Here is a 24,587-nt window from a genome sequence, read left to right on the forward strand (position 1 = left end):
TGAGCTAACCGCAGACACGGCCTCTGGAGAAATAATTGCCTTGTGCTCTTTTTTTTTCCTTCCTCTGGGCCGTCTCTTGCCTGTTGGGCGTGAGGCCCGGAGCGTGCTGCCTTAGCCAGGCCAGCAGCAGGCTCCCCACTGCCCGCCCGCCGCAGCAGGCGGCTTCCCCCGCCCCGTGACACAGAGCTGCTGGGGAACCCTTATCCCCTGCTACAAGGCACCCAAAAAGCAGCACACCGAGCGCCGGGCAGCGGCTCTCCTACACACCCGTGCGACCTCCTGGGATGCGGGGCTGCGGCTTCCCTACCTCCCCCCCGGTGGAGGAAGGGGGCGAGCTGATTTTCAGCCCGATGCCCGAGGGGCTTAGCTACCGCAGCCGCCGGTAACCTGTGCCCCGGGAGGATGGCGAGGCGAGGCGGCTGCGAGGCACCGCGCGGGCTCCGGCCGTCGCCAGGCGGGCACAGCCTTCGGCTCCCAGGAACGCCCGGCTGGGTCAGGGCGCCCCGACCTCCTGCCTGCCGGGGGCAGAAGCACCCTCAGGGCCGCCGCCGCCGCCCCGAGGCGAAGGCCGGGTCTCCGTGACGCCAGCCAAGGGCCACCGGCAAGGGGGCGAGGCCGTGGCGGCGTGAGGGGAGGGGGGCGGGCGGGGCGGCCATGGGGAGCCGGAAGTTCCGGGTCGGAGGGAACAGGAAGTCGGGACGTGGCCGCCCCAGCGGAGCAGGAGGCGGAGGGCGGGCGGGAGGGAGGTGGCGGAGTAGGAGGAGGAGGATGGCGGCGGCGGTGCTGAGCTCGGACCGGCTCGAGGTCTCGGTGGACGGGCTGACGCTGAGCCCCAACGCTGAGGCGCCGCACTGCGAAGCGCGGCCGGGGCAGGGAGAAGCCGCGGCGGGGCGGAGCCGAGCGGGCCCCGGCTCCTCGGGCCAGGCGGAGGCCGGTGGCGAGGCGGCGGAGGAGGCGGCGCTGAGCCCGGAGCGGCGCTGGGGCTTCGCGCTGGAGGAGCTGTACGGTCTGGCGCTGCGCTTCTTCAAAGGTGAGGCCTGCCGGCCACGCGGCCCACGCGACTCCGGCCGGGGCTGGGGCGGCGAGGCGGGAGCCATCGCGTTGCGGGGAGCCCCGGGCGGTGGCATCGCTCGCCTCCCCGCCGCGCTGGGCTCCGGGGTGCAGGCGGGGCCCCGGATCCCAGGAGAGCCGAGGGGGGCGGTGTCGGGGCAGGCGGCAGGGCCGGCACCGCCTGCGGCCCCCGGAGGTCGGGGCGCCGGCGAGTCGGGGCGAGCATCGTGTCACCAGGAGATGATCCTTTCCTGGTGCCAGGGGCGAGCCGGGGCTGGGAGAAGAGGTGGAAGGCTGCCCCAGGCTACTGCCCGCTCCCTGGGGCCGGGAGGGCATTCCCGGGGGTTCCCACCGCCAGACCTAAAATCGCAGTAAAGGAAAACAATTTAAAAGCAAATACATCCTCGCTTGCGGTGTGCGCAGAAGGACCTCGCTCACGTAGGCGAAGAGCTCTGTGACTGTTGCCGAGCCTGCTGACAGCTCGGGCGCTGGCGGGAGATGCCCTGTGGTCTCCCCAGGATGCGAACTTCAGGTCTGGGCTTTGCCGCTTCGTGTGCCGTCGTGACCGGCAGCTGGAGCCGTGCGATGCGCGGCGTGCAGGCCGGGAGCGTTCCCCTTAGCCCCTGTCGCCAGGTTTGCTTCTGCAGGAAGCTGGGGGTACCTTGCCACGCTTGCTTTCCTCAAGAGGAGGCAATGGGCTCTGTGGCTTTTAAGGAAAAAAACTGCGTTTGCTGGAGCGTTACGTTGCGTTAGGGCCTTCAGGCACCTCGCAGCAATGTGCTGCTTCGCTGGCTTTCAGGCAGCTGCTGTTTAATGTGGGGCACAGAACCCGGTGATGCCTCTGACAGGGAAAGATCAGTCCTGTGGCAGCCTGTCGTTAGGTGACCCCCCCCAAGGAAAGCTGTCTCTTCTGAGGGCAAGCACACTGGCAGGTGGAAATTGTGCTAGAAGGGCAAAGCTCTTTTGATTATTTTCCTCCACCGTGTCTGATTTGCACCCCGGTAGTTGTTAGCATGTAAAGCTCTAAGCAGTTTTCTTGAGCCCTGGTTCTTTGATCCTGTTCTGATGCCCTGCCACAGAGAAACTTTTTGTTAGCGTGCATACAGAGATTTTTTTGGGGGGGGTGTTAAGCTGTGGGACCCATAAGGATCTTTAACCACTCCTGTGGCAGAAGCTGCCCTTTCTTTCTGTGAAACAACCTGCTTGAAAGGGTTCTGGTTTGGTTTGTTCTTAAAACACGATGCAGAAAGAAAGATATCTGTAGCAGCAAACCCCTTGTCTCAGTCAGCCATGGTCTTATTTTGTATTTGGCTTAATATTCTGCTGGAACCAGTATTAACAGTATAAAAGTTACACACTCTGAGTTAGTTTATCTACATTTTTTATAACCTTATCTGTATTACATCTCATGTTTTAATGAAATCTATGCTCTACATTCATCCCCTCTTGGATGGTGAAGTCAGTGGGGTGTTACTTATGTCTAGGTTCCAGTTCATTGTGTTGTGTCGTCTCAACAGTGGGTTGGGTTGTTGTTGCCCTCCTTTTAATAAAAGCTTGATTTCCACGTGTCTCTCTGTATTGCTGCTCTTAACCTTCTGCAGTTTCTTGTAACATGTGGTTCTGCTCCGAAAAGGAAAACTTTCCACGTTGCATGGAGTTGTCAGACTTTCCAGATTAAATCCTTATTCCTCCAGCCTTACGATGGGAATAAAAGTCCCATGAAGAGTCATTGCCCTTATTTTCACGTGTAGTTTTTTCCTGAAAGTGATACAGCACGAGGGGTTTTATTTATAGATGTAGTGGTGAGTTACAGGAGCTTGTAATACTTGGATTGCTGATTCTGCCAGCTTGCTCCATATCTGCGTGGCTCTGAAAATAATTGGTCTTGTTTCCAAATGATTTTCATGCATCCACTGTCAAAACAAATGTGGGAGTGGGCATGCTTGTTGTAGATGCCAAGGAACAAACACAGATTCCTCCGTTACTTCAAGGAGCAGCATACAAGGGCTCTGAAGGTTGACCCATGTTAATAGGTCAATGCTGGCATCTCGTTTCTAATGATTTTTCCTAAACCACACTGATCTGGGGGGAAGGGGGGGACTGTCTTTGAAAAATTTTGTCTGTCTTAAAGCTAACTGATAACCATGCCACAGTGTGTATTAGCTACTTGCACAGCTGCTGTAGAACGAGCAAGTGATTTGGGGGGGCACTATTGGGATTAACTGTCATTATTGGGGTGGAAGGAGCTGCGGTCAGGATGCTAGAGGAGTCCCTGGGCAAGGTCAGAGGGTAAGCAGTGATCACTGGTTAAGCAGCTTCTCTTCTGCTTCAGTGTGCAGACCGAGTTGTCTGGTTGTAACTTGGGGTGTATTTTCTTCTTAAAAAGTTGAATCTGATCAAAATGCTTTGAATTTGCTGATTGCAGTGACCACTAACAGTTGTCTGTGGTGGCATGTTGCATGTAACAGGACTGCTCAAAGACAAGACAGGCTGAGAGTTAATATAACCAATGTGAGAATAGCTACCGAAACTAGGCTAGGATATTAAAGAGATTCTAAAGCTGCTTTATTCTGTTTCTGATAAAGACAGAAGCAGATCTAAAATGCTGGATCTGGGGTCACTTCAACTGCCAGGCCGTAGGCTGTGCTGGAGATGCATGCTAGCTTTTTTTAGCCTCCATAATGGCTTGTGAAGAAGGCTTTTCAAAACAAGAGGGATAGAAAATAGATGGGTAATAGTGTTGCAGTCCATTTTTCTGTGAGAAATAAGAGCCTTCCTTAAAATGCATACTCTTTCCCTTACTGCTCTGTCAAGCAGAGTTCAGGTTGACCAGCGCTTTTGGCTGCCAATAAGAAGCTGCTTTGCTCTGCTGGATCCAGCATGTAGTGGAGAACACCAGTCATGTTACTGAAATGGCCAAGTTCCTTCATTTCTTGGTGCCTGTCATTGTGTCCCTCGGGGCAGCTGGCAGAGTAGAAGTGTCTCTGACAGCTGACTTAGCTGCTACGAGCTGTGCCAGTGAAGGTAACCTGGTTAAGGTGTATGCTGTGTCCTGCAGTGGAATGGGGCAGCTTGCATAGCTCTGCCAGCACCTCTTTTCCAATATCAGCCTGTTTTTGTGTTTTTCCACATCCTGTCACTGAAATACCATTGCACCTGTCTTAAATGACAGTCCCTGAAGTGTTCACACACTGTCTGAAGTCATTTGCAGTGTAGCACATCCGAGTAGGCAGTATACAAACCATGTAATTTTGCTACCTAAAGCTCTCCTGGTATGTAAAGTACTCTAATTCTGTTTGACTGCTTCAAGTTATTTCCTCTTATCCTAAAAAGATTGCATCTTCAACCTCACCAATACGTCATTCTAAATTAATTGACCACATCCTTTTTTTTTTTGATGGCATGATTGTCATTTGTAAGGTAAGTAGGCTCTTGTTTCCAAGAATATGAGAACCCCTATAATGTATCTATGTTTGATGTGAAGTTTAATTGGAAGGGCTGGTTGGTAAGTCTTCTGTTGATGCAGAACATCTTCAGAGAATTGCTAATGTAAGAGCACACTGGGATCTGCAGGCAGCGATTTGGTTCTTGTGCTTCTCAGTTTTGGTCTTGCTTGTTAGAACGTTGACAGTGAATAGCATTAACATATGTGACTTCTGCTGTTAAAAGCTATGAGGTGAATAATCACACTTCATAAACTGTTCTGTATCTTCTCCATGACTCAACCAAATGCAATCCCATGGGAATTAGGCCTTTGGAATGAGTGCAGTAGGTGAAGTTGGAGTGGAAGCTGCAGCATGTTGTGCTGTATTTCTTACAGGACAAAAAGTCATCTGAAGTTACGTGGGAGTAAAGGTGTCTTGCATGATACAATCTCTTAAGTATTTGCAGTTTTAAACCAATCCTTGTCAGTGGTACAGTGCTATGTAGTGACATAGGTCTTCCCTTTATGCTTTCAGTTATCAGTCATAGCTTCACCTGTCTGTTGTGTTTGCATGCTGGCACAAAGGGTGGTCTTCAAGCATGTGGTTTATTACCTGTAGTGCAAGGAAGGTCATTGGTGTTCTAAGTATTGGCGTTCTGGGGTATTATGCCTTGAAGTATTGTCAGGAAAGAAGTTTCATGATCTTCTGTAAGAAAGCTGAGCCTTATGCTGGCCCTGTTGGGTCAGGCACAGGGAGAGTTATATAGTCACTGTGCTACCGCTGTGCACGTCCTTTGGATTTCTGAGTGTTTTCCCTAGAGCTCTTTGATGTTCTTAAGCTTCCTGACTTCTGTATTAGATGTGTGTGTAATATCTACTTAAATGGGGCGTTCACAGATGCTCGAATAAATCTGGCACTTCTGCTTGTCTGGACTCAGTAATGCTGCTCTTTGGCATATTTGAGTGTAGGTGACTGCTGGCCCTCTGGTTCGGCTTAACAGCAACAATTCCAAATCCTTGGGATAATTATACAGTGTGGTTCGTGCTGAAGAATTCAGCTGAAAACCTGCTAGCACACAGCTTTGCTCTTGACTGGCTCCAAATACTTTCCAGAGAGTTTGCTTCTAATCTGCATTATCTACAAGTCACTGGTTGCCTGTCTCATTTCTCTCATCTGCCTGTGTTCCTCTCTTATGTAGCTTGTTCTTCTTCCCTTGAGTCACCACTCTTCCTGAGCGCAGATTTGGGCTTCTCAGTAGTTAGGACTCGAGGTCGGGTGTCTCTGCTCTGTGAAAACACACGCCTGCTGTGTGCAGCATGAGAAGTGATGGGTTTTTTTCCCCCCCCAACCCTCTTCAGAAGTGAGTTCAAATCCTGCTGATGTTAGCTGGCTCAGGCAGCAGGCTAGTGCAGCAAATAGCTATTGTTTTTGGCAGCCACCTGTAGGTATGCAGGTTGTGCAAGGTAAGCTATGCCATAGGGACCCCCTTTGAGAAGCCGCCTTTGCTCAGGAGCCTGGCAGCATTTCAGAGTAGTGCCTCTTATCAGCTGGCTCGCTCTTGAGTGCACTGCCCCAGCATATTAAATATGCTTTCAAAGCACATGCCTTCTATTGAGGCTAAATACCTGCCTGCTACCCAGTAAGATTCTGAGCTACATCAGGGTTGCAAAGAATTGAGGAGAAGCCAAAGGAAAAGGGCTCTTTGGGTGGCCTGAGAGCAGAAGTCCTGAGACCCAGGGAAAGTGCTTACAGGACCTGGATTTCTTAAGGATCACAGACTTGTTGAGGTGGGAAAGGGGCCCCTGGGGATTGTCACGTTCAGCCCCACCCATTCAGAGCAGGCTCCTTGGAGATACTCAAAACCCAAGTGGACACAGTCCCAAAGAGGGAGACTTCAAAACATCTCTGGGCAACCTGCCTGATTACACTTAAACATAAGAGGTGACTTGTTTTTCTACTGCAGGAGGAATCTCCTGAATTTCAGTTGGTGTCTGCTTCCTCTTGTCCTTTCACTGGATATTACTGCGTAGACTCTGGTTCAGTCTTTGCACCCCTCATCATCTCTACTCTGCCAGGTATTTAGGTATTTTTGGAAATAAATATTTTTTGTGGGTGAAGGCTGCTGTGTTTTGAGAGATTTGCTGTAAGGTGGTGTGACACTAGGAGAAGAATAAATATATGAGATTCTGGAATAGTGAAGTGGACCTCTAGGAGTGGACACTAAGTGATTAAATGTTTACCTTTCTAATTCTTTGATTCTGGCTTCAAAATTAGTGGTATGTGAGTAAAGGTTTCTTTTGATATCTTAACTGAGTAAGTCCAGTAATGTGCTGAACTTTCTCTATGAGGGGTATAGCTTCTTTCTCTTCCGAGAGTTGCTGCTTTTCCTGTTACTAAGTCAGTTTACAAGCATCAGCTGAGCAATTGTGCAAGATGTAAATGTCAGCCCTAAAACTTGAGCGTGAATTGGACTGTTCAGTTTGGGGCTGTAAACAACTTACTCCAAAGCAGCCTTTACTCTAAAAGGAGAGCTGGGAACTGGTGGCAGCTCTGCCTGTGGTTCCCGACCTACATGGAGAGCCATTTAGTAGTACATTCATGTGAAACGTCTTGTTTACAGCCAATAAAAAGCAGGTGATGTCTACTTTATTTGTTTTCCTGTTTAACAGAAAAGCCTCTTCCTAATGAGCAGTGTAATTACATATAGTAATGCCTGTTTCTTTCATTTGTTTGGGCAGTTTAAATGTGCTAAGGCCTAGCTGAGTAATTCATGTATAACTTTAAATCAGTGCAAATCTTTTCTTCCCGGTGAATGGGTGGTGGGGTGATGACCAGGACTGCTTCAGCAGGTGTTGGTGTGGAGCCATTGGAATTCTGATTACCTCCAGGCTTATGCTGGCTGCATCTTACAGCCAGAGCTCTCACGTGTTGCTGCTGATGGGGTCATCTCTAAAGCTTTTCACTGTGAGGGTTTTTTTCTGCTGCCGTAGCAAAGTGCAGCAATCAAATTGCCTCAAGGAAAACTTTCCCTTAATTCTAGTTTTTACTCCGTGGCTTTCCTTGCCTTAGACCTTGCTTGCTCGGCTTTAATCAGTGTGAAGATGGTGAAAGGAGAGCAATCTATAAAAGTTAACATCGTGTCTTTGTGGAAAATCCTTCCTATCCACGCTACAATAGACTTGGCAGACGCCTTTGAAGTCAAGTTAAGGTTTTTAAATATTTCAGAGATATAGATCCATATGGTATGATGCTCAACTAATTAGCATAAATATTTATACGATAACTTAGTAGCTGAGATTCACTCTAGATGGTACGATGAGAAACACTTCATAATTGAGTTTCAGCAGCAATGTTTCTTCTTCTCTTGAGGTCCCTTCCAGCCCCTACAATTCTGTGATTCAGGACAGATCATTATTGATCTTTATTTTATTTAAATAGACCTGGCTTAATTTGTCTAACCTTTTGTGCCTTACCTGTTCTTGTTTCTTTTTTTCATGGTGGAATCGTGATAGTGGTTATACAAAATGCTCTTTCCTGTTCTGTGCTTAATTGATTAATCACAACAGTGGGGCGTTTTTTCTTTTTTCTTCCACAGAAAAAGATGGCAAAGCCTTTCATCCAACATATGAAGAAAAACTTAAACTTGTGGCGCTGCACAAGCAGGTTCTACTGGGACCTTACAACCCTGACACTTGCCCTGAAGTGGGATTCTTTGATGTGCTGGGGAACGATAGAAGGTAAAAGGGCTGGTGCTCTTGTTAGTCTTAGCTCTGCTTTACCTGCCTGGAGAAAACATCATCCAGTTTCTGCAATGAGAGGAAAAGTATGTGGGTGTGTGTGTGGTAGTAGAAAGCATGTGGCTTCCTCAAATACACCTTAGAAATCTGAGTCACAGTTCAGTAAAGGAGCTAACAGAAGATTGTTGGGTTTTTAAAACCACATTAGGAAAAGCTGCTGTGCCTGGAGTCCAGTGTCTCGTAGCAGTTTAAGACTTGATTAGCTCTGCATTGATGTGCAGGCCTACCTCCCTCTCTTGCAGCAGGCCAAGCCTTTTGTTAATAGTAATGGCATTCACCATAGCTTTTGTTAGTGCTGAGAAGAGCTTCTGAAATCAGATACCTGATGCAGCCAAACTCAGCCCAAGCTGCTTTGAGATCTGGGCAGTCTCAGGCATGTCTCTTGCATTGCTTGCCATGCAAGTGGCTGTTCTCTTGTTCGTTGTTGCTGTTTCTAGAAGGCAATGTGCAATACAGTGCTGGCCTCTTGGGTCTGGGCTCAAATGGATGTAGCCTTCATTTAAGAAGAATGTTGCATTCAGCTAGCCAAAGCGCTCTAACTGATGGTTCTTACCATGTTTGTGCATCCAGGAAAAGGTATGCATATTTTTACCCACAAACTAGAATGGAAGAAAGGTTAAAAAAAATTCCAGGTTCATTTGTAGCTGGGAAGTTTTGAGACACAGTTCAGAATTCAAAGTAGGGTCAGTGGCGTGTATGACAGTTCGTATACACAGTCTGTTATGACTGGTGGGGGCAGAAGAGAGGACTGAGGCCAACAGGTTTAAGGCCTGTATTTGGAGAGAAAGTTGTCTGTTCTCTGAAACAGCATGTGATCAAGTTTGGTTCCTGGTCTCTCAACTCTTCTTTTTCTTTCCTGGGTTCTCAAAATTCACTACTGACTTGAAAAGACTTGAGTCTTCTGTCATTTCAGCTGATTTTTCTCTCTCAGGAAGGAATGGGCTGCCCTTGGAAACATGTCCAAGCAAAAAGCAATGACGGAATTTGTTAAGCTCCTGAATAGATGTTGCCACTTGTTTTCAACATATGTCACTTCCCACAAGATAGAGAAAGAAGAACAAGAAAAGAAAAGGTAATGTTTGAGTCCTTTGGTGTTGAAGTATATTGAATGTGTAACTCTTGACCTGTGGATGGTGTCACAGCTAGCTTAGGTTGAGGTCATCTTGGGAAGAGAAATGCTTGAACTTCAGGTGACTGTGGTACCATTTGATTTCTTTAACACTTTTTACTTTGCCAGTAATGAATGGTTGTTTCTGAGGTGGACAGTTAGAATGTAAGGAGTTTTTTAAAATTATGCTGATACTGTCAGATGTTGAAGATACATATACTTCACAAAAATGTCTGCCCTGATATGTCTACGGAGTGAACATATACAGAACATGACATTATCAGGTGCTTTAAACTCCTCTGCTAGTATGTGTTAGCAGCTTGACAATGACAACTTGGCTATCTTCTATCTTCTACGTATCATGTGATTATTAAACTATAGTATTGATGTGATTAATGGTCATATGTTAAAGCTTGGAAGATATCTTTAATGTTTCCAGGCAATTTATTCTATTGCTGTCTGCCACAAATAGTGTAGTAACAGGTTAGAATGAATATCCAATTCCAGTGCAGAGTTGAACACTTGTCACACTGCACAGTGCAGCAAAACTAAACAGTAATGCGTTTTCTTCTTGGGTCAAATAAGACACCTCAGCAAACTGCGTTGGGAAGAGATGGTACCAAACAAAGGCCTTGTTAGGCAGGCAACAGGCAGGTTACAGCATGTGGAAAATAACTCGTGGCAGGGTTGTAGGAGTGCTGAGAGAGCTTATTGGGTGGATCTTGCAGAAGAGAAGAGGAGGAACGGAGGCGGCGTGAGGAGGAGGAGCGCGAGCGCTTACAAAAGGAAGAAGAAAAACGTAGGCGAGAAGAGGAGGAAAGACTGAGGAGGGAGGAAGAGGAGAGGAGGAGAATAGAGGAGGAACGGCTGCGGATGGAACAGCAGAAGTGAGTAGCTGAAACAAACAACGCTTTAAAGGAAAGAACTGTCTTGAACTTGAAACACTCATATTTAAATTTTTTTAGAAGTGATGGTAAAACTGAATACCTGTAGTTCAGAGCCCCCAGGTCTGGCAGTGACATGTGCATCCTTCAAGGGGGGACACGCTTGGCAGAGAATAGTTGCCCTAATGTGTTACTGTATCCAGCCTTCTCCCATGAAAGTGCCAGAGATGCTTTATTTAAAGAGAAGCTCTGGGGTTTTTTGGGTTCAAGGGCTGCACCTCCAAAACTTGTCATTTGCTTCGTGTATGATTAATGCTGTGCTCAACTGAGCTAAGTGTCCAGCTGGAAGGGTTTTTTGAACTGAGACTTGCAAGTTTCAGTCCTTTCGCAGGAGGTGGAGCCTTGAAAAAGGGTAACTACAATTCAGTGGGGTGTTTTGAATGTGTGGCTGAAATTATCTAACTTGGAAGCCTAACACTACCTGATTAAAGGTACTCCATGGGAAGTGTCTGCAGATCTCACTTGTACACTGCCAGTCACTGGATTTCAGAACCTTTTTGAAAGGAGTACAAAATTTATGTTCAAATGCACTTAATCTCTGTTTGTAGCCCAAATTAAGTTGTTTGCTTAGAATATACAGCTGTGGTTATATTTTGCTGTTCCCATCACATCCAGATGCTGAAAACATGGATCTAGCTTTGCACACATAACACTTAAGATAATAGTAAACCATCTAAACTGTTCCGCATCAGTCAGCAAACATTTTTTATAATAAAAATATCTTTACAGGGAATGTTTCTGAAGTAGACCCTGCACTTGCTGTGTAGTGGCTTTGAGAAGGGAGCAAATGAACAGTAAAACTTGTGGATTAACCCTGTGAGAGCCTGAGTAGTGTAAAATACAGACAGAAATGAATCATGGAATTGTCTGTATTGGAGTGGACCCTTTAGGTCGGCTAGTCCAACTATCATCCTAACCTGCCATTCACCACTAAACCACGTGCATCTTTTAAATACCTCCAGGGACTGAGGCTCCACCACCTCCCTGGGCAGCCTGAGAATACAATAGGAAAATGTTGCACAGTGCTAAGTCACAAGGCGTGTAGTGTGCCTTGAAGTTAAGGCCTTACTGTTGTTTTACATGAATGGCAGCTGCATGTTAAGTGGTTCTAACAGGTTACAGAGACAGTTAGACAGAAAAGGAATATGGGTACATACATACAGGTAAAGTGTATCTAAAATCACAGTTTTGTTAAAATAGTACATCTTGCCCTTCAGAGGGTAAAAACCAGTCTAATACTGGTGCTTTTGGAGGATGGTTTTTGAGGAAGGAAGAAGGACAGAGAGTGAAGAATGGCTCCTGCATTTGTTTGATACTTCTTTCTTTCTCTCAAGCATCTCTGGCTGGTTACTGATGGATACATGTGAGGCAAAACAAACTGGATCTAATTGTTTATTGGGGGGGGGGGGGTGGTGGTGTTTATTTCTTTTTTACTATGTAGCTTCCTTTAGCCCCCTGGAGAGAGGAGGAGGAAAGCTGAGCTTGTCCATAAGTAACCTGAGTGTTCCTCCTAAGCTTGAGCAGCTGAGTGTGGAGACACAGATGCCCTACTTGGCGGCATTTTTTTCATTCCTGAATTAGGCCACAGTCGTGCTTTTCATATGTTTGCATACTGCCCTGGGAAATTAAGATAGCAATGTAATCTGTTCTTACATTTACCAGAAACCATTGCTGTACCACAGCAGGTCTGTTACCAGTGGCTTTTAGAAGGGCTGCCAGAAGTATAGTTTCTGCATGTTTTCTGGAGGAGCCAGATGCAGGGTTTTTTACCTTGCTTGCTTGAGAAGTTTAGTCCTGTGTTCTTCTAGCACTCCCTCCTTATCAGATTACAGATTGAGAATTATGTAAGAGCTCTAGTTGTTTTTTTTTTTAAACACTTGATGTTTTCAAACATCGGGTGGAAGTTGTTGCTCCCTTCTGTACCTTCTCAGCATATTTTTAGGCAGAATTCACATTTACATTACCTCTGGGCTCTGCTCTGTTATGTAGATTTGTTTTAATTGGTTTTCGAAGGAATCGAATTAACTGTCTTTGAGGCCACTTAAGCACAGGGATTTCCCCAGCTCCTTGTAATCCTCCTGATCTCCTCCCACCAATCTAGGCAACAGATAATGGCAGCCCTGAACTCCCAGACTGCCATTCAGTTCCAGCAGTATGCAGCCCAGCAGTATCCGGGCAACTATGAACAGCAACAAATCCTAATTCGGCAGCTCCAGGAACAGCATTACCAACAGTATATGCAGCAGCTGTATCAAGTCCAGCTTGCACAGCAACAGGTATGGCTGAGAAACTCGCATTTTTTGTGTGTGTCCTAGGCTGTCTCTGGGGGATGTTAACTTGTATGCCCTTATCCCCTTGAAAAGCTGCTTGCCACGAGGAGAGGGAGTTTCCTAGTAACTACTGGCACTTCAGACTCAAACACCAAAGCCCTTTTATTTGATCTTTTTGGGTAGTTTTCTGAAGCAGATGTTAAAAAAAAATTCTAGCAGCCTTTACTAATTACTTGGTATAATATTAATCTTGCAGACCAGATGTGAAGTGCATCAATTTTGTGTGTAATTTAATGGAGGTGCAGGCTAGTGCATCTGAGCATGACAAACCTACTCAAGGTTCTCCATGTGGGTATCACACCTGAGGATCTGTGCAGAGCAGCAGGCTTCCCTCAGCCATGCATTCCCAGTTGAACCTGCACGCAGCACTGTCACATCCCTGGGTTTAAGGTTACTCTTCCCTGTCAGCTTGAGCACTACTGACTTCTCTCTCCTTTTGCATCTACTGTCTGACATCAGTATCTAATTAAGGTGCTTGCCTGCAACAGACTGCTCGTGGTTTGGGTGGGAGAACAGGCATCCTGGTAGCAATCAGTGCAGTATGTCATTACTTCTTTGCATGAGTTTTTTGCCTGGGCTGCTTGAAAGGTGGCTGCTGCTGTGCTTGGGGGACACTCGTGTCTCTGGGAGATGTGTGTCTCAAGCTAGTCCAAGGATGTCCACCTGTAACAGTCTTAAACAGGTGTCAGCCAGACTCTAGTACGACTGACCTGTCTGGGCAGGAGCTGAATCTTAAATAACCTGTAACTGTCAGCCCAAGGTCTGTTGGTCTTGAGCTCAAGACTAAACAGGAAATTAGTTACTGACTTTTAAGTCACTTGTATTTTGACAAGGCTGATACCCTCAGCAAAGAACTGACCAAGGAAAGCAGCTGTATGAACCTCATGAAGCTCAGCAAGGCCTAGTGCAAGGTCCTGCACCTGGGTCAGGGTAGTCTCCAGTATCAGTACAGACTGGGGGATGAATGGATTGGGTGCACCCTGCAGAGATGGACTTGGGGGTATTGGTGGGTGAATAATGGGATATGAACTGGTGTGGTGGTGTGACCCTGGCTGGAGGCCAGACACCCATCTAAGTCACTCTATCCCTCCCCTTTTCAGCTGGACAGGGGGGAGAATATATACTCAGAGATTTAGGAGTCAAGATAAGGACAGGGAGAGATCATTCCACAGTTAGTATCACAGGCAAAACAGATTCAACACAGAAGAAAGAAACCTCTCTCACTTATTATGCTACACTGCACACCCAGTGACACCAGAGTTGGGTGGGTAATGAGAAATGTCACCGGATCTTAAAGCACCTTCCCCCACCCCTCCCTTCTTAGCAGACTTCACTTTAGTCATGATTTCGCTCCCTTTTTCTCCCCATTGTGGCACAGGGAGGGGCAGGGAATAGGAGAATGGGGTTTTCAGTCAGCTCCTCATGAGGTGTTCTTCTCCTTAGTTGGGGGGGCACGCGTTCCTCACACCCTTCCCCTGCTCCAGTGTGAAGTCTCACCCACAGGAGACAGTCTGTCATGAACTTCTCCAACGTGAGTCCTTTCCCACAGGGCTTTAGCTCTTCACCAGCTGCCCTGGCGTGGGTCACTGCTAGAGCGGGCAGGTATAAATCACAGTGTCTCTCAGTCCCAGTCCTCCACGGGGTCACAAGCCTCCCCCCAGCAAACCTGTTGTGGCACACATCTCTCCCCTGCTCATCTTTGTGTCTCTGTCTTACTCCATGGGCTTCAAGTGCTGGCAGGGGCTTGCTCGAGCGTGGGTCACAGCATCTCCTGTATGTCTCCACCTGCTCCATTGTGGGGCCTCTCCACGGGCTGCAGGTGGGGTCTCGGCCCTTTCCGTGGGCTGCAGGGGGACACCCGTTCCACCATGGGTTTCTCCACGGGCTGCTGGGGCATCATTCTCTCTGGCACTTGGGGCACCTCCTCCCAGCCCCCTCCCTGGCCTTGCTGTCTGCACAGCTCCTTCCTTCCTTCTCGCTCCCTTCGCTGGGGGCAAAACGCAGCTGCCTGCAGGTTTTTTTCCTCCTAAATGTGACTCCCAGAGGCGCTGTGACCATCACCGACTGGCTCGGCCTTAGTCAGCACCAACTCTGGCCTTGAGCCAGCTGTTGTTGGCTCTCTCGGGCATGCAGGGAGTTTCCAGCTGCTTCTTGCAGAAGCCGCCCCTGCTTCCCCCCCTTCCCCACCAGAATCCAGCAACGCAAAACTATGACAACTGGTAATGGGCTCTTGCAGCCTAGAAAGCCAACCATATCCTGGGCTGCATAAAAAACGTGGCCTGGTTAAAGGAAGATGTTTCTGTTCTTTGAAGACCCCATCCGGAGTCCTGTATCTGGCTCTGGGGTGCCCAGCACAAGGAAAGGCATGGACCTGTTGGAGTGGGTCCAGAGGAGGCCATGGAGCTGATTAGGGAGCTGGAGCACCTCTTCTGTGAAGACAGGCTGAGAGCTGGAACTGTTCAGCCTGGAGAAGAGAAAGCTTTGGGGAGACAATATTGCAGCCTTCCAGTACTTAAGGGGGGCTTTTTACCAGGGCCTGTAGTCACAAGGGGCCATAGTTTTAATGTGGGTGTAGGTTTAGCTTTGAGATAAGGAAGAAATTAATTTTTTTTTACAGTAAGTGTGGTGAGGCCCTGGCACAGGCTGCCCTGAGAAGCCGTGAGCACTCCCTGGCAGTGCTCAAGGCCAGGTTGGATGGGGCTTTGGACAGTGTGGGCTAGAGGAGGGGGTTTGCATGTAGGCAGCATCTGTTCAATTGCTCAAACCTGAAATCTAATTACTGTTTGACTCTTATTTTCTTCATGCTCCCTCAGGATACCTCTATCACATTCCTTTATTAAATCCATGTGCTTATTAGGTGATTCTTTAAAGAATGATACTGTCAGTTATGCCTTTTTCCTGTCCCAACAAAGAAGCATATGTAATCTCTGCACTGATAACTAGTAGCAGGGGAATATGCCTTGAAATTAAAGGGATAATGCATCCTGCTGAAATCCAAAAGGATGGCTGTTACCTTGTTTAATCTTGTTTTAGGTGCGCTTGATCCTCCGCACGAGGACAGCACGATAAATTCATCTGAAGGGTCCCAGCCTACATAAGTCATGTTCTAAAAGTGGGCCCTCTGAGCTTTAATAACTCCTTTCCCAGACCACTTGTAGTCCTTGTGACTCTTAAGCTTCCTGCTTTCATATTCAGTAACTGCCTTTGGGCGTTGTGGATTTGATAGAGAGCTCTGTTGAGCAAATTAACTCACAAATTGGCATGCACTTAGTAGACCTCCAGCTCTTTGTAGACCTGGATGAGCTCAGGCCCTTTCAGCCAACTGGTAAGAACCAACAGACAAGTCATGACCTTGAGTTTTGAAAGAAGTAAGTTACTGAAGTGCAGAACTTCCATAGTCATGTGCAAGATTTTGTGTGTGTCCTAATTAACTTAAAAGTGGAATCTTTTTGTTCAGGGTGCATCACTAGCCTAGAACAAAGCGACTTCGCTTCCTCTGACACCAAGTACATGACATTCTCACTGGTTCATGTGTGTTGCTTTTGGTCTTTCCTGCCAAGCCTCCTTGCAGACTTGGGGGTACATTTATATATAGACTCTTGGGAGCCTTTGGGTTCGCTTAACTTAATTTCTGTCATTTTAGGCAGCCTTACAAAAACAGCAGGAGGCAGTTGTGGCAACAGGGACACCCCTGACTACAGCATCGAAGGTGAATGCGCCTGCCCCAGGGGACACCCCATCTATTAATGGGCAGGCCAGTGCACATGCAGACAGCCCTGAAAAAGACCTGGATCCTGAGGCTTTGGAAGAAGCACTAGAGAATGGACCAAAAGGTAGGAGTAGCTAGATTTCTCAACTAAAAATAAATAGCAAAATCTTTTTCTTAGGATTCAGGTGTCTTCAGCCACTCCTTGCTTGGCTTCACTGGGCCATGTAAGAGTTAGGTTTGATTCTTGGGTTCACCTTCTCAAAGGGGAACTATACCAAAGAGGGAAAACTTAGCTTTCAGGGGGGAGAAAGGGGAAGAAGCAAAAACATGTCAGGCAAAGTGGATGGGATACAGCACCTTCTTTCACTCTTGACTTGAAGGAAAGGAGCATAAAAGTTCTAGCTGAAAGCTGTTCTGTGCAGAAATATGTTCAGTCTTATTTGAACTCAGATCAAAATTGGAATGATTTTACCTTGCAGATGAAAATTAAGCCAGATCCTTCTTACTCTCTGATTCCTTCCCTACCTGTGGCTTAGCCCTATACTATGTGCAGTCCAGACTGCTGTCTCCTCACATTTCCCACCTTCCTCAGACAGTTTCTAGGAATATGTGGAAGTGGAGTGGAAAAGTAGCCTCCCAGCAGCTCTGACATCACTGGTATTTCTACTTTGATCCACAGTCAGTAGTCCTTAAAAGACTTGTTTGTATCCCAGTATGGAACCAATAACCAAGCTGTCCTTTCTGCATAATAAGGTGTTCAGTTATTTTAGTCAGTATTTCACAGAACCATAGAATGCTAGGGGTTAGAAGACACCTCAAAAGATTACCTAGTCCAACCCTCCTGCCAGAGCAGGATCACTCAGATTAAGTCACACAGGAACGCATCCAGATGGGTTCTCAATGTCTCCAGAGAAGGAGACTCCATAACCTCTCTAAGCAGCCCTCAGGTGCTCTGTCACCCTCACAGTGATAAAGTTTTTGCTTATGTTCACGTGCTCCAGCTTGCACCCACTGCCCCATGTTTCTATCACTGGACATCACTGAGAAGAGCCTGGCTCCATCCTCCTGTTACATATTTATAAACATTAATGAGGTCACCCCTCAGTCTCCTCCAAGATAAAGAATCCCAGCTCCCTCAGTCTTTCCCTATAAGGAAGATGTTCCACTGCCTTAATCATCTTGGTGGCCCTGCTCTGGACTCTTTTTCAAGTAATTCCCTGTCCTCCTTGAACTGAGTGACACAGAACTGGATACAATATTCCAGAGGTGGTCTTACCAGGACAGAGTAGAGGAGGAGAAGGACCTCTCTTGACCTACTAACCACACCCCTTCTAATACACCCCAGAATGCCATTGGCCTTCTTGGCTTTGATGGCACATTGCTGGTTCATGGTCATCCTGCTGCCCACCAGGACCCCCAGGTCCCTTTCCCCTATGCTGCTGTCCCAACAGGTTGGTTCACAACATTTACTGGTACCTGGGGTGGTTCTTCTCCAGATGCAAGACCCTACATTCATTAAATTTCTCCCTGACCACCTCTCCAGCCTGTCCAGGTCTCTCTGGGTGGCAGCACAGCCTCTGGTGTGTCAGCCACCCCTCCCAGTTTTGTGTCATCAGCAAACTTGCTGGCGGTGCTCTCAGTTCGCTCATCCAGGCTGTTGATGAACATACTGAATAGTACTGGTGCCAGAGCCAACCCCTGAGGGACTCCACAAGATACAGGCCTCCAGCTAGACCCATTGACCACAGCTCTCTGACCTCTTTCCAGAAATGTGTCAATTTCTGGAAAACCCTAGAACTTCTGGTTCTGCCACTTTAAAGATCCTTTCAGTGAAGGGTTCTGTGCAACATAACCCCATCACCTGTGGCTGTATGTCTGCCTTCCAAGTCTTTTCTGCCTAGGTGTGGTGGCTGGGTGAGCTGGTAGCAGGTGCAGTTTCAGACCTAAGCTTGCACTGGATTTCATGCACATGTCAACTCTGGAGATGTTTCTTCAGTAAAACCCCCAAAATTACATGGAGGCAGCTCTGCTGCATGCTGTCCTTGGGTGCCCCTAAGGTGGACTTGGGCTTCTTTCAGTTGTTTATGCCACATACTGAACTGGGGTGTTTCTCCCCCCTCTCTCCAGATTCTGTCCCAGTGATAGCTGCCCCATCGATGTGGACACGACCCCAGATAAAAGACTTCAAGGAGAAAATCCGGCAGGATGCAGACTCTGTGATCACAGTGGGCCGAGGAGAAGTGGTTACAGTGAGAGTACCAACTCATGAAGAGGGGTCTTACCTCTTTTGGGAGTTTGCTACAGACAATTATGACATTGGTTTTGGGGTGTATTTTGAATGGACAGACTCCCCTAATACTGCAGTCAGTGTGCATGTCAGTGAATCCAGTGATGAGGAGGATGAAGAAGAAGGTAAGCGTGCTTATTCATATAAACTGCCAGTCCTGCAGAGCCTGCTATGGGGGGAAAACCCAACAGATTGCCTTGTGTAACCTCATAGTTACCCCAACTTCTGTCTAGCTGGAATCTTTTCTTTGATTTTTGAATCACATATGCCAAGTCTGAAGGTAACTTCAGTGGCCTGGTTTGGTCCCAGATAGGTTAAAGCAGTTGGGGTGGGGAAACTCTCTTCCTGCGTTTCACTTGTTTTGCTCCAACTGAGCTAGAGTGAAACCCCTGCCCTAGTGAACACAGCGGATCTGCACGCTAAAAACCCGAAGAAAAATCCTTCTCTGCTGTTCGTGAACTTTTTTTTTGGGGGGTGTGTGTGGGGTGGTAGTTTCCTCACAGCTTCAGCAAAGCACCTTAAAAGAGCAGTTCCTGATAAAGGCTGTGCCCTGTGTCCTGGCTGCTATCTTCAGTCTAGCATACTGCCAGGAAAGAGTGGTTTGAGGTGAGCACGGGATGTGCTGAGAAGGAAATGCTCTGGCATAGGAAGCAGGGGCCTTCTGGATGTTACTACCAAGTAACTAGCAGTGTATGTTAGACCAGGAGCGGTCAGTTAATGCGGGGTAACGTCCTGCTGACAGCTAGAGCTTGGCATCCCTGTGACCTGACCCAGCTGGGCTGGGGAGGTGGTGTGGTGGGTTCTAATATCAAACTGTAAAATTCACGATGGAGTGAGTGTGCTCACTGTGCCTTCTGCTTCGGGGTGCGTCAGCCACAGCCCTGGTCTGAACCCCACTGCGCTTCTGGAGTCTGATCTAACAAAGAGTGCCTTGTCCACTCACATCAGTCTAACTCTCTCTTGGAAAGCATCCACCCGTGTTAACCAATGTTCTTTTTCCTTGCAGAAAATACTAGCAGTGAAGAAAAAGCCAAAAAGAATGCCAACAAGCCTCAGCTAGATGAAATAGTGCCTGTGTACAGACGAGACTGTCACGAAGAAGTGTATGCTGGCAGCCACCAGTACCCAGGGAGAGGAGTTTATCTCCTGAAATTTGACAACTCCTACTCTCTATGGAGGTCAAAAACAGTTTACTACAGAGTTTATTATACTAGATAAAGGTGTGTCTGAGGCTGGGCTGTGCAGAAGATGTCATTTTATTTGGGATTTTCTTCAAGCATAATGGATCCTTTTGACTCTGTGTTTTATCCTGTCTGTATCTGTATGGTTTGTGTGAACTTTAACAAGTAGACACTGGGATCTTCCTGCTCCGTGACACTAATGCATATTGCATTGGGCTTAACACAGGATCTTCCTAACCCTTTTGGCTATTGGAGTTAACCAATGGGAAGTCATTGGCTCCAGTGCTAAGGTCACATCAGTTACATTTGTTAAAGCCTCATGAAAAAGGGGGAGGGAGTTGCTCGCTCACTGTCTGGGTGATCTGATGTTTCCAGGTCTGGATGCTTTGAATACCTTGTTAACGGTTAATTTAAAGGTCCCATCAGTAACTGGTAGATTTGGATACAGTTTGCTGTGTAGCAAGTTTCTCTTAACTGTAACTGAATGTCAGATTTTTACACCATTAAAACTTGAAACTTTAAGTTGATGCAGTTTAGAAACAAGTTGTCTCACTTCTGTCCTTATTGAAGAAGAAACATTCAGTTCCTTGAACCAGCGGAGTAGCTAAGACAAGGATGAACAGCATCCTCAAAGTACAGCAAGTAAACCTCTTCTGAAGATGTCAGCTGAATGACAATTTAAAGTGTAGGTAACAAGACCAACCTTAACATCACTGCCCTGCTGCGAACCCTAGAATTAAAAACAAGTCGTTTCCTGAGGCAATGTACTTTGAACCAGGGCACAAACTATATTTCTAAGCTTTTTGGGTTTTTAATGGGGTAGGAGTAAAAAAAAACTGTATAAACCAGAAACTTTCTGCACAACATCCCAGTTTGCTGTTGTAAAACCCAGCTAAGCCCGTTGTGCACCTGAAGATCAGGAGGTCAGGTAGATAAACTATAGGAGTTAATGTTGCACTAATTATGGAAACTGCTGCCAGTCCACTTTAGGCTGAACTGGTGTTACCTGGGCGCAAGCTTTCTGTCCCTGCCCACAGAAAGCCAGAGTGTGCACACAGACACTTCATAACGCAGCTTTAGCCTCCGTTCCATGGGGTTTGCTTGGGGCATCAGGTATTTTGTGTCGCTGGAGAAGTGCAGGTGGCTCCACAGCGGCTGTAGGAATCGTCTGGCTGCGGTAGGAATCCCCTCTCGCTGGAGCCCTGCGCCCCAGGGGGCACATGTTGCCACAGCGACTCGCCCAAGTGCTCTGAGTGAGGGTAATGCACTTTGTTACTGAAAGAGAACGGTTACTTTGGGTCTCTGGGATCAGTCCTTGCAGTCAGACTTCCATTGATTAGCTGCAGCAAGTACAGTTCCGTTGGCGGGGTTTGTTTGCATAATCAGTTTGTACATACATGATACTTTACTTTTCTCATACCAACCCTGGAGATACTTCTCCTAGAGTGCTTAACTTGTTGTCTTGTGTTTGGTTCAGCAACACCGTACCAGCTGATAGCTAGTTAGTGCTGCTTTATCAAAAAACACTGTACAATGTTCTGCTCTTGTGTATATACAGTATATAAACCATGAATTTAGAAAAGTACCTTGCTTTTAAAGAAAACTGTATTTAATGTATAAAAAAAAACTTTTAAAAAGGCAGGCACTAATATATTTCTTCTGGTCTTCAATTTAGGGGTTTCTTTTTTTGTCCATACAAAAATGTTATGACTTTTCCTTGAAGAATATCTGTTCCTGGGAGCGGTGTTTGTCGCTTTAACTGGCAGCACTTACTGTCATGTGTTGGATGTTAGAACTTTTACGTTTTCAGACTTTTTTTATTGCCTCTGGCTGTTGATTAGTACAGTACAAGTGCAATTTCAAGATACTTTGAGATAGTATTTAATCCTGATTAAAATACATTTATCTGTAATGCTGTTGGCTTTTTATTAATTTGGGAACCTTGGCATTGCTGTGTATGGCTGTTCAGCTAAAGATGAGCTTGTCACCTTCCCTCTTGTTTTTAAAAGCTCAGTACTGTGCTAACACTGTGGTTTTAGCAGCCAAACCACTTGGGCTGAAGGTTCTGTATTAGAAGTGTTCTGAGCTCGCTGGATGAGGCCATCTACCACTACCAGAAGAGCCCAGCCTGAACAGCATAATCACTTTGGGTTTTGAAAGTGATCTTCTGCAGCAGGAAGGGTTGGAGGTGGGCAGCCAGAAGTTAAAGCCACCTTCTGCCTAGGAGAAAGGTGTGTTTGTGAGCCCAGCCCCAGGGGCTGGAGGGGCTGGCTTGTGCTGTCCTGAAAAACCCTTGGCCTGGAGGGCAAGAGACAGGCAGGACCAGGCAGGGCTTAGACTGAACAAGAAGAAAAGCATGAGCCTAGGTGGAACAGGGCAAGTCATGCTAAGGTTTCTGTTGGCCAGAATTGCCTGTTGCCACTCACCTGCTACTCCAGCATTGCTTACCTGGAGCTGAGGCCTGAAGCAGGTTCTGCATCGGTTTGATCTGTTGTCCGGGTCCCACCTGCCCCCACAGACAGGTGTTTCCAGCTCTCCTTAGGAAGCAGAAGTCTTCAGTGAGAAGAAAACAAGTGCTGTGCTGTTAGAAGCAAGGGGCCGAGAAGTTCCACGTACTGTGAAGTCTGGGAATGCTGCAAGTGAGTTTCCATGGAATGTGCAAGTCCACTGAAGCCCCAGTGATCACAGCAGCGAGCCTCCCCCAGCTGCACCTGTGTGACCTGGCTCATGCATGTATAAATTCCCCTTTCTCCAATTAAAAGTACAACCCTGTGCTCCTCATGGCTGACTTAAGGCAGCTTTGTTCCACCAGAGAGTTGTTGTAAACACTTTCTGAGATGAGCTGAGTCGCTGGCAATAAATCCAGGTGATGCAACATAAACAGGCTGACAGCTCAGCTCCAGGTCCCCCAGTCCTTTGAGAAAAGCTAAATGATCTGGAGGACAAAGGGTGGTTAGAAATGTGGTGTGTGCAGAAGCACCATCACTGTCGGTGCAGCCTCATCTCTGAGGTGTGGGAGACACGGAGGCAAGGTCTTGGTTGACTGCAGTCCCTGGGGGGGCCTGTGGGGTAAGCAGTGCAATTGAAACAGCTTGCTAATTAAGCCCTAAAGTGCTGGTGCTGTTATCCTTGCTATCCTCTCTGCTGTACTTCCTCACCCCTCGGCTTTCAGTGCTTTCTGCTTTGTGCTTTGTGCTGTAAGGCACAGATTAACTGCTGTGTGGTTTAGAACAGCTGGATGCAACCTTTGTGGTAACTGTGATGGTCATAAAATTAGTAGTCTGGGGTCAGGAGAGGTCTAAGGGATAGTTCAGCTATTGAACCTCCTCCTGTTTATGCACTTGCTCTAGAAATTGCAAGGGGGGGCTGCACAGACCTGTTGAAGCACAGAGACGTGACGTAGCCATCCTTCACCCAAGCACTGTCTGCTTCTCCAGACTGAGTAACAGCTCAGGGCAGTGCTTAGCCTTACTCATCTCAAGGAGCAAGGTGAGGGCTTCTGACAGCTCAGTGTTGTCATCTGTCTAGCAGCAGGTCCTGCACAGCCCATCCTTTTCTTTCCACCCCCCTGCTATTTTTGCAGTGAAAAGACTGCAAGGGGAAGATGCTGAAAACCATCTTGAGACCTGTAAACCTCCCCAGCCTGTTTGACTTCTGCTCCTAGCCTCTGCGTTCAGGTCCTGTAGTGCCTGCTCTTTCTCCTCTGCCGTGTTCGACTATCACATCCCCACGCTCTGGGGACTGAGCCGCCACCTTCCATGCACCCAGCACTGCTTGAAGGTGCCCACAGAGTGCAGGAGCCAAGCTAAAATCGCAGAATCCACCCAGAATTTGTGGGAATTAGTTTCCCTCTGACAAGCTCGTATTTCCTAGCTATTTCTGCTCTGACCCCCCCCATTCCACCTCCCTCCAAAAACACAGTTCAAATTATATAAGACCCTAGCTCCTGCTGTGTGGTGGTGTGACCCTGGCTGGAGGCCAGTTGCCCCTGAGTGACTCCATCACTCCCCTTTTCAGCTGAGCAGGGGAGGAAATACATGTTGAGAGGCTCAGGAGTCGAGATAAGGACAGGGAGAGATCATTCAGCAATTAGTGTCATGGGCAAAACAGACTCAACATGGAATAACCCCCCCCCCCCCATCAATTGCACACACAGAAACCAGAGTCAGATAACAAGAAATGCGACCAGATCTTAAAGCATCTTCCCCCCACCCCTCCCTTCACTGTAGTCATGATTTTGCTCCCTTCTTCTCCACCCCCCCAGCATTGTGGCACAGGGAGGGGCACGGGCTGAGGGAATGGGGGTTTCGGTCACCTCAAGAGTTGTTTTCCTTCTTAGCTGAGAGAGACATTCCTCACACCCTTCCCTGCTCCAGCGTGGGGTCCCACCCACAGCAGACAGTCCTCCATGAACTTCTCCAGCCTGAGTCCTTTCCCATAGGGCTTCAGCTCTTTCACCAGCTGCCCTGGCATGGGTCACTGCTATGGGGTGCAGTTGTAAACCACAGAATGTCTCTCAGTCTCTCAAGCCCAGATTGCTCTAGCCTGGGCCTCCACAGAGTCGTAAGTCCCCTCCCCGGCAAACCTCCTCCAGTGTGGGTCTCTCTCTGTGTCTCTGTCTCTCTCCAAGGGCTGCAGGTCCTGCCAGAGACCTGTTCCAACGCAGGTCACAGCACCTTCCATATGTCTCCACCTGCTCCAGTGTGGGGTCTCTTCACAGGCTGCAGGTGGGGTCTCTGCTCCTCATCGTCTTCCA

At 47.6% G+C, this 24,587-nt stretch overlaps 1 protein-coding gene across 1 annotated transcript; it reads left to right on the top strand.

Moving 5' to 3' along the window:
* The first annotated feature begins 766 nt into the window (after window positions 1–766).
* Window positions 767–21,737, top strand: ACBD3 (acyl-CoA binding domain containing 3). The gene is made up of 8 exons (XM_084260996.1): window positions 767–1,030; window positions 8,071–8,212; window positions 9,204–9,344; window positions 10,109–10,267; window positions 12,426–12,600; window positions 16,298–16,487; window positions 18,491–18,775; window positions 19,657–21,737. Exons 1-8 carry the CDS (start codon window positions 769–771, stop codon window positions 19,866–19,868), a joined length of 1,566 nt encoding a protein of 521 aa, XP_084117122.1. The 5' UTR covers window positions 767–768; the 3' UTR covers window positions 19,869–21,737.
* Window positions 21,738–24,587: the final 2,850 nt, after the last annotated feature.

The sequence above is a fragment of the Gallinula chloropus genome, assembly GCF_964237585.1.
Source record: "Gallinula chloropus genome assembly, chromosome: 3".
NCBI classification, from domain to species: domain Eukaryota; kingdom Metazoa; phylum Chordata; class Aves; order Gruiformes; family Rallidae; genus Gallinula; species Gallinula chloropus.

Bases quoted from the DNA above. Each gene is read 5' to 3' on its own strand.
- ACBD3 (XM_084260996.1), top strand. From the start codon at position 769: ATGGCGGCGGCGGTGCTGAGCTCGGACCGGCTCGAGGTCTCGGTGGAC. The intron at 8,213-9,203 runs GTAAAAGGGCTG...TTTCTCTCTCAG, and splicing joins GTGCTGGGGAACGATAGAAG to GAAGGAATGGGCTGCCCTTG. The intron at 16,488-18,490 runs GTAGGAGTAGCT...CCCTCTCTCCAG, and splicing joins ACTAGAGAATGGACCAAAAG to ATTCTGTCCCAGTGATAGCT.